The sequence below is a fragment of the Gymnogyps californianus genome, chromosome 3, assembly GCF_018139145.2.
Source record: "Gymnogyps californianus isolate 813 chromosome 3, ASM1813914v2, whole genome shotgun sequence".
NCBI lineage: Eukaryota > Metazoa > Chordata > Aves > Accipitriformes > Cathartidae > Gymnogyps > Gymnogyps californianus.
In genome coordinates, this window is record NC_059473.1 from 72,153,036 (window position 1) to 72,164,440 (window position 11,405).

General features: G+C 35.6%; 1 protein-coding gene across 1 annotated transcript in view; it reads left to right on the top strand.

Annotated features, from left to right (window-relative positions):
• Positions 1–11,405, top strand: part of FAM184A (family with sequence similarity 184 member A) — a 78,428-nt gene that overhangs the window by 56,755 nt on the left and 10,268 nt on the right. Inside the window, exons 10-13 of the mRNA XM_050894659.1 lie at positions 6,653–6,865; positions 8,020–8,173; positions 8,588–8,715; positions 11,060–11,244. Of these exons, the coding sequence (XP_050750616.1) occupies positions 6,653–6,865; positions 8,020–8,173; positions 8,588–8,715; positions 11,060–11,244 (680 nt within the window). The remainder of the gene's footprint in view (positions 1–6,652; positions 6,866–8,019; positions 8,174–8,587; positions 8,716–11,059; positions 11,245–11,405) is intronic.

Genomic DNA, 11,405 nt, shown 5'->3' on the forward strand with positions numbered 1-11,405 from the left:
TGTACTGTTGTCAAAGCAAGAAATCAGGTTTTCTTTAGCAGGGCTTTATTCCATTGTCATGTTGACTGAAAATCATCTTATTTTCACACTTGAAGGTTTTCTTGATTGACTCTTAAATCATCTTTTCCAGTCTTATTTCCAGGACTGATGTTTAGCTAGCTGTCCTATAATTAAATGCTTTTGAATAGTAATACAATATTTAAAACTTCCAGATTTATAAAGTACTTGTGTATCTCAAGTTTTGTTAAAAATCAATAAGCTGTATTTACTGTATATTCAACATTGCTGTGTGTCTTTTTAGAACACATAGGAATGTCAAATATATAAGTTCAACTTTATTAAAAAATAACTTTTTTTTGTCTGTGCATGGTCGTCTTTTTGCCAATAAGAGCTGAGCATTTAATAGTTAATTTTTTTGCACAAGATAATTACTGTTCTCATTTCACAATCAGGAAATGTGGGTTGCAGAAAGATTGCTTTGAGTGAGGTAGCTGAAGAAATCTGTGACAAATCTAAATACTGAACTTAACTGGAGAGTTTTATGTCTGTCAAAATGAAGTCCCAAACGTTCTAGAAACTGAACATTTATTTAGCAAGAGATCATTCCTGCTCTTAACAGCTTCCTTCCTAAACAAACCAGATAGATGGGAAAGGAAGCACAGAAAAAATAGGTAGATTTGCTCAGATTGGCACTGTCAAAATCCGGTGTTGAAATCGGAGCTGTTAGATGCCAGTCTGTTGTCTTGTCAGCTGGAGTATGGTGCCTCCTAGTGGTACGCCCTTGTATAGAAAATTGTTGCTTGTAACTCTTACAATTGTAATAAGATAATTTTGGATATTCCACAATAATGTATTTTTATGTTGTGCCTTTTTGTAGATTCAGAAGAACGAATAATAATTTCTTCTTTTTGTATTTTGACAAAGTATTATCTAAAAGTTCCCAACTATAGGCTTCCAAGCTGGTGTCGAAATACCTGCTGTCTCCTGGAGAAAGCCATCTTCTTGACTGACCTGTGCCAAAAGGGGAAATTGGTCATGCTGGATTTGAAATTGCTTTCACTTCGTTTCTGATTACTATTGTGTGCATGTGTGTGTGTGCCTATCTACACCATTCATATATATATTTAAACACACAGGCATTTTTATATATATATATATATATGAATGATGTGTATGATTTGTATGATCAATAATATTTCATATGAAACATCTACTTGGCAATATGTTTTTATTTTTTGCTTTTCATTAGCAATCAACACTAGTATGAGTGGTACATTAAGTCAATTTTTGCTGGAGACTTTCAGGAAGAGTCTTATGTACCCATCTTGTTCTGAATTTTAAGAAAAATAAGTATTTTAATATAAATATGTCTTCATTACAAACTAAACTCATTTTCTGCTCTTTAGCAGTGAAATTTGATCTTTAATATTATGTGTTTAATATGCTTGTGATATTTCAGAGGCACAGCTGACTGTTGATTGAGTCCTTACGTAACATTTTTTCTAATAGTAATGCAAATCGGTGTACGTAATGATTTCTTCCCAAAATTATTTGCCTTAAAGGAGAAGAGAAAACAGTTGGATAATTCCAAAAGTGTTGCATTGCATAATATACAAGTATATAGTAACATTATGTTAAAGAGATAATGCTATCGTGTACATTCCAAGCGTAACACAGGAAAATGCATCATTCTGTTCTGTGTTCAGTAGTTTATATACTAACTCAAAGCAACATATTCATATTTTTTTCCAGATAGTTTTCAACTTATTTTTCCCTGATCAAATTATAATTAATGTTCTATGTTTTACTCTCCCTTCCTTATCCCTTTTTCTTTTACTTAGTTGATTTCTGAATGTTTCCCTTTATTCCTGTGATCTTTTCTTCATAGCGGCACTGTCTCGGTGAAGCTTTGCATAAATCTATCAGCAATGTAAGTGATTTGCACTTACAGCTTGTGAACAGGGCATGCTTGCACTAATAAATCTGCATATCCTGTAGTACTGCTTTAGAGCTTTAGCCTATGAAATAGAATACATGGTAATATTTGAAAGGAGAACGTTTGCCGCTAGTTATCAAAAGCTTGTGTACTGCATCCATTCATCTGTGTAAATGTGTATGTCACTGGACATCAAACACTACGTACATGGTCATAATATGAGCAGCGTTTTTATGTCATTGTTAAAGCAAGCAAGCTTGTGGGCAGTGCAAATGTGTATTGCAGAGCTTTCTACAAAGCATGAGACTGATGCTGTGTTATAATTTGCAGTTTTGCAGTGCAAGTCATAATTGTAGCCAAAATATTCTTTCTGGTTTTTTATTTTTAAAATTCTTACCAATGTTTTTAATGTGCTGAAAACCTTGGATAGAAGTATTGAAAGTTCAGAGAATAGTGTTTAGAGCTCTTTTCTTTTGAATCCTCAATACAGGAATATATAGAAGGGATGCTCCAAAGAGATGCAAAGGTATATGTACTGAATAATCAAAATAATGTTTAAAATTATGTACTCTTCTAAAAAAAACTGTTAGATTTTTAATATTTGATGTACTTTCAACAACAAAAAAATCTTAGAAGGGTAGACTAATCTGACTTGGTTGTTAGAATCATTTAATCCTATTGTCCTTTATTTTCTGTATAGTGTCTTGATGCAAATAGGCATCTCCAGACATTGACTCATTTCTGGCTGTGGTTTTGCAGTCACTTTAATCTGGTGGAAGTGTGAACTGCTCTTGAGAAGGGTATTCCTGATCTCTTCTAAGATGGCTTCCTGGCCAGATGTCAGACTTCTCTTGGTCATCTCAGTTAAAATGTTTTCTGCATTTCCAAGAAAGAAATGAAAATAAAATTGTTTTGCCCTTGGCCCATGCTAAAAATGTTTATAAATTATATACTGAGAATTACTAAAATTTGGAGCAGGAACTTAAGTGAGAGACAGATTTAACTTCAAGCCAAAAATACATTTTTTCATGTCATCTTAATAAAAATTTGGCTAAGATACCGTGGTCGACTCCATTTGAATGTTATCATGAAAGTCTTTTTAGAGTATGTTGATTAAATTACCTGAGGTTCTGCAGGACTGAGCAGGACTTCCCCTAGAATTGTACCTCCTGGTGGCCATGGTGAAGGGGACAGGGCAATGGTGAGAAACCTGAGGGACAGAAACATGGTGAAAGGGACAAGTAAGAGTGGACAGAACATCTGTCCAGTATCTCAGTGTTTCTGCCACAGGCACTCAGAGGAGGAGGAAGAGGATCTGAGCGAAAATTGTGGGATTTCCTTCATACAAGATTTTTAAACAGTAATTTGTGTATAGAGTTCCCACCTAGCGCAAAGAATTGGACTGAATAATCTCTTAAGACTATCCTAACTGCATATTCCTATGATACTAAAAATGGAGTTAGGAAGAAGAAAAAGAGCGAAGGAGGGGGGGAGGAGGGGGAGTGATACTGGAGTATGGGATGGATGGAAGACAAGGATTAGAGGGGCTAGAGCCAAGTCGCAGTAGTGGTCTCAGGGAAACAAATAAAAAAACCCAACAAACCTGAGAGTTTATGGATGGTGGTTAAATAGGAGCAGAGGTAATCTAAAGAAGCCTAAGAGTTACCTAAAAGCACAGGGGAAAAATACACCTCCAGACAGGGTCTGGTTTTCGCTAGGTGTGGTCTGGCAGAGAAACAGGAAATAAAGGCAAGGCTTACAGGTGAAAAGAAGGACCCAGGTAGGTATGAGGTTACAGAAAGGTGGGAAAGAGAGAAGGGCCCAACAGTGAACGTGGGATGAATTAGAGTAGATGGGGATGAGAGCAGATTAAAGGGGAGTTTAGATAAGATAGATTTTTTTTCCTGGAGAAGGAAGACAATAGCACATTGCAATATCAGATGATGATTTCAGATCTGGCCATGCTGGCAGTTGCATGGTGCAAACTAACTGCATCAGTGGAGTGAGTTTCTAGGGTTGAAGAGAAAGAATACAATATGTGGTTGCGTTACTGGTTTGTCTGACCAGCATGGCAGCCCTGGCCATGGGATGCTGAAAGAGATCGGCCGAGAAGTTCTGGGGCTTCTGAGGAAACTAGAACTCCGCAATACAAGAGGGAAGTTTTTGTATAGATAAGTAACTGGTTGAAAGATAGGTATTAAATACAGTGTTACCACAGTGAAGGTAGATTATCAGTGGAGTTACACTGATGTTCAACATATTTTCTTTTGCAGGTTTTTTATGAATAAGTAAGGCGGGAAAGTTTGCAGCTTATAAAAAGTTATTCAGGGTGGGAAGGGCAAAGACTGTCTGAAGAATTAGAGAATAGCTGTAAAAAGCCAAGGGACTTGGCAATAAAATGGCAGATGAAATTCAGTGTAGATAAATGCAAAGTGATACACAAGGGAAAAAAACAAATTCTAACTTCTTGCGTAAAATGATGAACCTTACCTTGACCTGTTACAACTAGAGAGTAGGTTTGGGGACTATGATATATAATTCTATGAAAACATCACCTCAGTAGTCAGTAGGAGTCACAAAAGCAAATAAAACATTAGGAATATAGAACAGAAACAAAGACCATAACATGTAAAACCATACAAACCACTATATAAAACCAGAGTTTACTCTCATTTTAAATACCTTATGCTGTTTTGGTCTCCTAATCTTAAAAAGAAATAGTAGAAAAAGGGCAAAAGCAGGAGGAATGTGATGATAGATATGAAATAGCTTTCATACAAGGAGCGACTCATTAAGCCAAAACTGTTTCGTATGGAAAAGGGTGTAAGGAGGGAAATGATGCAGATCTACAGAAACACGAGTAGAATAAATGAAAAGGGAACTTCTTTTGACTCTTTCCCATTACAAGTATTAGAGGTCATCATGTCAAATTGGCACATCTATATGGAACTTGCCACAAGACATTGTGGATAATAAAAGCTTTTATGGATTCAAATAGTGGTTGTATATAATTAATATTTGTTCCATGAATTTGCCCCAAAATACCTCTTCTGGTTTAAGAAGATTGCTGGATGCTGGTAGACTTCGGAGTCCAGATCCCTACATTTATGCCTTGGCCTTGTTTTCCCTGGGTAACCCAGGCTGGCCATTTCTGGAGGCAGAACAGGAGATTAGACAAACCTGTGGTCTGACACTGTACAATTTGTATGTGATATTTACATTTAATGTACTTAGTAGAAGGTTTTACATGTATAGTTCAGATTACAGAATGTAGTATAGGCCTTCACTATACTCCTTCAATTGTAGCTAATCTGTTTCAAAGGTATCTGACGTAAAATACTGTTGATACAGTATACTTAGAAGGTAGAGTATATATGCCCAGACACAAAGACTTGGTGAATTTGAAATGCAACGAGCCATACTCATTTCATTCAAATTAATTTGCTTGTTTTGTTTTAGTGCTAATTTTCCTTTAAGTGTAGCTTTTTTCTTTCAACTCTGCTTAAGCTGTGCCCTTCTGGAAAAAAAAAAAAAAAGTTTGACAATAATGTTCATGCTGCAAGTTGTCCTTGGTATGCTGCTATTAATTTTTTGTTAAGTGGTGGCTTTTAATGTTCTGTAAATCAATAAATTGATGTGCAATGTTATTAATTTGTCATAATTAATTTTAAGAGATGCTGAATCAAATGACACTATCAGACTTTCATTTATAATTCAATTTTATGTAATGCTCTGAGGCTTGAAAAGTATCCTTACTGATTCAAATTCTGTGTCACACAGAAATTTTATTTTCCTTCCTTTGAGTCTCTGTAGCAAAATTCTCTTTTGGTTAAATCTTGTTTCCAGAATTGGAGGGTCTCTCTCTCCTGTTTGGCTCTAAAGGGACTACAGGTTTAGTATTTTCAGTCTGAAAAGATGCCATCTGATGTGAAGAACAAAGTATAATATTATTATAAAAAGAAAATGGGACTTTTTCAAGGAGTACAGTGTACTCTAATGTATTAAGGTGCTTGTTGGGTAAAAAGCAGCATTTGTAAAATCAGGTGTTTCTAAGAAAGTGAGTATTTGTGACTCACATTGCTTAGATCTTAGATCTTGAAAACCAGCAGAAAAATCACTCTCATAGTATTACTGAGCTAATAAAAAAAAGTATATGGGGGGAATCCATCAAGTGTAACATTTTATTTATGATATAGAGTGGTATGCTATCATTTATTTTTAAATGAGAAAACTACCAGTAAGATAGCACCATATCATATCAAAAGATACAAAAATCAATCAGTCTAGATGTCACAGGCTATCCTCCCCTATCAGCTGCAGGATTTTCCTTACGGAATTGACGTGATGTTCCCCTGAAGAATAGTTTATCTTAACAGTGAAGTGTTTGATTTCAGACCTTGATAGTGTCATTTTTATTGATCTTTATACAAAACCTAGAAGTAAATTTGGTAATTCGGCCATGAAAAATTGTGTTATAGGTAGTGCTGTAGTATGAACTGACAGATGTGATAACCCTTACAAAACTATTTAAATGTAATTATATCTCTGAGATACAATATTAACAATGAATTCAGTAGACGGATGACATTGCTTGTCGGTCTTTTAGTTAATGTTCTGGCTTTAAAATTTCAAGTGTTTTCTTCTTTTGAATGTTTTTTTCAGAGTTGATGTTAGTATTAATGACTAATGGATATTTGCTGTTCTGTTGTGGGTTAGATCTCCTTACTGAAGCAGAATCTGGAGATGCAGCTTTCCCAGTCACAGAGCTCTTTGCAACAGCTACAAGCCCAGTTCAGTCAGGAGCGACAGAGGCTGACTCAGGAGATCCAGGAATTAGAAGAGGAGCATCAGCAAAGGCATAAGTCACTTCAGGAAGCCCATATCCTTGCCTTTCAAAACATGGAAGAAACAAAAGAGCAAGAACAAAAGGCATGTTCATATGGATATTCCGAACTATGTAGAGAATGTTGCTATTTTAGCAATTTAGGTACACAGTTGGAATTAGTAAAGAAAAGTATCTGCATAACTACTAGATTTCCTTTTCAGCTGATGTCGTATAGTAACATTTTTATCCAGTTAAATCTGATTAAGACATATTGAAAATCATCTCTAATACTGGCATTGTTTCATGTCTTGCTTATACTCTACCAGTATATGCATATATATAGGTATATATATGTAAAATTATTATCAACATACACGTTTCTTTACAGTAGTTTGACATTGTTATCCATAACATTATATTCTAGTTTTGATGTGGAATAGGTTTCTCTGTATTTTCCATCATAGTTACCTAATTTTGCATGTGTTTTCTGACATTTCCTGTCAATTGACTCCTTTTGTAATGTATTTTATATTTTCATTATGTTAAAAATTGTATAAACTATGTTCTGCAACTTGCAAGATAATTTTCTTGTCCAGAACAATGTCACACCCAAGATATTTTTTTAAAACCTTGACTAAACCAGCTTTAAAATTGAAATTTTGGCAGTGCATGGTACTTAATAGGGTGTGTGTCTTAAGTTTTTTTTAAGTTCAGATCTAGAGTGTACCTTTGCAATCAATTTTCCCATTGTCCCCACTTAATGTACTTTGGTTCACATCATAGACTGGTCTTGGAGCACACAAGGTGGATTCCTTTTGTTCGAAATGAAACTAGAAGATGTGCACCAGGAACATTATGCTTCATACGCTTCAACAGGGAATAAACACGGGTGACAATGGGGAGCAAAAATCCCCAAATGTGTATCGCGTGCACACTAGACCCAGCTATGGATCTGCACCTTATCTCATTGCTTGTTATTGTAAATATATCCATAGATTGTTTTCTTTCTTTTTTCCAACTGTCAGCAGAACAGGGGTTTTGTGCACAGGTAATCTTGATAACCATCAGCCACTGAAAAGAAAAAATATAGTAGTAGTAGAACTTAGTGAGAGAAGAAAATATGAGCAATATTAATGCATTTTTAATAATTTCTAGAGTATGCCAATGCCTGCTTTTTGTTGCCAGTTGTTTATTGTTTAATATTTTATAAATTCCCTAAGCTGGTATAGAATAAATTTTGTCAATTTTGATTTCATAGGAATTAGAAGAACGTTTACAACAGAAGCACTTGGAAGAACTTCAGGCGCTGAAAGAAACTCATAAACAAGCCATGGAAGGTTTCAAATTGGAGATGGAACAGGAACTTCAGACTCTACGATTTGAGCTGGAGGATGAAGGAAAAGCTATGTTAGGTATACTATTTTCAAATTTGCGAGTGGGTCCAAAAACTTTATTTCTACTCATATAAATATACATGCACATATATGCATGTACGTGTGTGTGTATTGTAACACTGTAGTGTATCTCAGAGTCATTCAATGTTGACCTAGTTGTTCCTCTTAAAATCGGTATAAGCTTTAACAGGTAAGCCCAAACTGTTCACTTTTGAAAAATCTTACCCGTAAGTTTTTTTGGAAAGAGTAAGTGACCAAACCATGATGGAGAATGTTTCAGAAAGTAGCAGGAATAGAATGACAGGACAGTTGCTTAGCCAATGTAAACAGTGTGTGTTAGGTCAGCAGCAATACCTGATGGAGCTGGACTGTTATTGTTAATTAATGTAAACATTTGCAAAATAAACTTTTCTTTTTGTTCATGGTAACTAGCTTCCTTGCGCTCAGAGCTAAATCATCAACATGCAGCAGCAATTGACCAGCTAAGGCACAACCATCAACAAGAACTGGTAGCTGCCAAAATGGAGCTTGAAAGAAGCATAGAACTTGGCAGGCGACAGGTAGGAGGCATTGCTGGCAACTGACTGTAAAATTGCATAATCAGTATTCGTTTTCTCTTAGCTGGAGGCAAGAACTGTTGTGAACAAACATGTAATCCTTCGAAGTCAGCCAGCACCAGAAGATAATGCATCCCTACCAGTTTACCTAAACTTCCTTGCTTAGCTTTTTCTTCCTTCAACAAACTTCATTCAAAGCCTGGTAAAGGCTCCCAAATCAAGGCAGTTCCGTTGCAGAATTATGCAGCCATCTGGGAGCACACTGGCTTGCCGTGGGAGGAAAGTGCTGATTCTTGCAAAATTCTACTCGTCCTCAGCTGCCAGCAGGACTTAAAAAGGAAAAAGCTGTTTCTCTCCGGAGCCTAAGTCATATGGCTAAGAAGTGGTTGCTTAAAACCAAATGATTGCTTCAGACTTAAGAGGTAGCTTAGTGTCTTTTTTTTTCAGGAGCCAAATTGGAAAAGATAAATTAGCATCCAAAGAAAGCAGAGAAGATGATGTAATAACTTGCAACTGTTTCTTAAAAAAAACACACCCAAAACCAAAAAAAACCCAGACAAACCCCCAAATCCCAAAGCCAGTATAGACTAGCTTTGCTTTCAGCAGCAAACTGATTCATTCACTTTTATCTGTCATTTTTCACTTTATACACAACCAGTTTTTCCAGTAGTAAATAAAAATTCAAAGCTTGAGCTCTATTGAAAGGAAGCCACACTCCTGGAAATAAGAGGACCAGAAAATTACTTCTTTATTTGCCTACACAATAGGCTTTTCAGGATTGATTTACTGATAGTCCAGCACCAAGGAGGTGGAGTGGTTTTAGAAATATATTAACAGGAAACGGGTTTAGTTGGATATAGCCTTTACACAAAAACAGAGACAGTCAAAGATGAGCCCTTCTTTTTCTCTTCCTTGCTGGTTTAAAAGTGTGAGCCACAGAGGCAAAAATGTGGTGCTCTCAGCAGTGAACAAAAACATGCAGGATTTAGGAGGATATAGTTTCAGTCGTGTGTTGTGTAAGCCTAGAGTGAGACACCTAAAGGAGCTGTCAGGAAGAAAAGTTTAAATTACAAGAGCAAGTGTTTGATCCAACCAAATGCCATGTACCTTTGGCCTCAGTACAATGATCTGCTAAGCACGAGCTTTAGTTGTACTGAGGGCAAAGCAATTAATTGTGTTTTCCTGTGTTAGAATGCTCATCAGTTCACAGGATCAGAGCTGAACTAGATGCAGAGAGGTCTGAGCAGGATGATTATATTTGCTACTTTTTGAAATATTTAAATACATGGATATAAATTTCCACAGCTTTTTCTTCTAACTTTAATATAGTCTTTCTATAGGGAGGTACAGGGTTATTTTTAAAGGTCTATTCTTAAAGATGTCCTATAAAATTTGTGCATTAGGATATATTTGTATTTCCTGGATGCATGAAGGCACAAAACACAATTATACATAAAACTACTTTGAAATATCTGCTGATTTTCTATCTGTGCAAACTATATGGTCATTAATTATTGTGAAACTGTGAGAAGTGGAATAGATGGAAATGGAAAACTCTGAAAAAGTTTGATTTTATTACAGACTTTTTCTGAACTGAGGAGAATCATTATCAAAACAATTGGGATGGGTTCCAGATGAGTTTGCCGGATGTTAACTTAATTGGAATTTCTTGTGCAAAAAGAATGACTTTTATTGATTTATTGGACACAATATAAATATTATATAAACTATTTAGCACGTATTCTGCTGTGAGATATTTATGACCCTTATGTGTACGTAAGCATGCTGGTTTTGGCTGGGATAGCCCATACTAGCTACTATGAAGAAAATTAACTCTATCCCAGCCAAAACCAGCACAGTAAGATAGGAGACTTCTGAATCATAGTGTTCCTTGGTGCAGGGCATACATCTTGAACTGTTTTGTCCCATTGTGTGGGACTGTAAAGGGAAAAACAGTTTCTTTATATCATATGTTGAAGAGGTAGAAAATGCTAAATGCCCAGCCCCCTGGTTCTTAGAAGTATCTGGTTTTTTGTTGTGTGCGTGGGCAAAAGGAAAATGTGATGAGCTACGCAAACTTTAACAGGCAATGACAATGACAGGTTTTAAATTTTCTCGCAAATGGAAATTGTTAGTTACATAACTTTGATTTTTTTCTGTATTTGTACTTGTACACAATAAAAAAACACCTCAGTTTTGATTATAATTTGTGTCAGCATCAAAAACTGAAAAAATTGTCTATTGAATGGAAAATTCTGCTCAGCTGTTATCTTCCAAAAGCAAGTATTGTGCTTCTGAGAGACAACTCTATTTAAAATATTTTTTGCTGCTGCTACTTGTGTCATAGGAGAAAGAATTTTTATGCCGAATATCAGATCTACAAGATGAACTGAGGCACCGAGACCGTCATATAGCTGAACTGGACAAAGAGATTCTGCATCTTCATGAAAATATAAGTGCATTGACCAAGGAATTAGAGTTTAAAGGGAAAGAAGTTCTTAGAATATGCAGTGAATCCAACCAACAGATCAGGTATGAATTTTTCCACTCTAAACTCATATGTGTATTGTTTCACATATTATTTTACTTAAGAAATTTTACCATTTGCAACTTTTCATTTATCCTCTTAATCAAGTGATGTTATATATCATTTAGTCGTCTTTAGAAAAAGCTATGCCCATTACTAGTAAAGT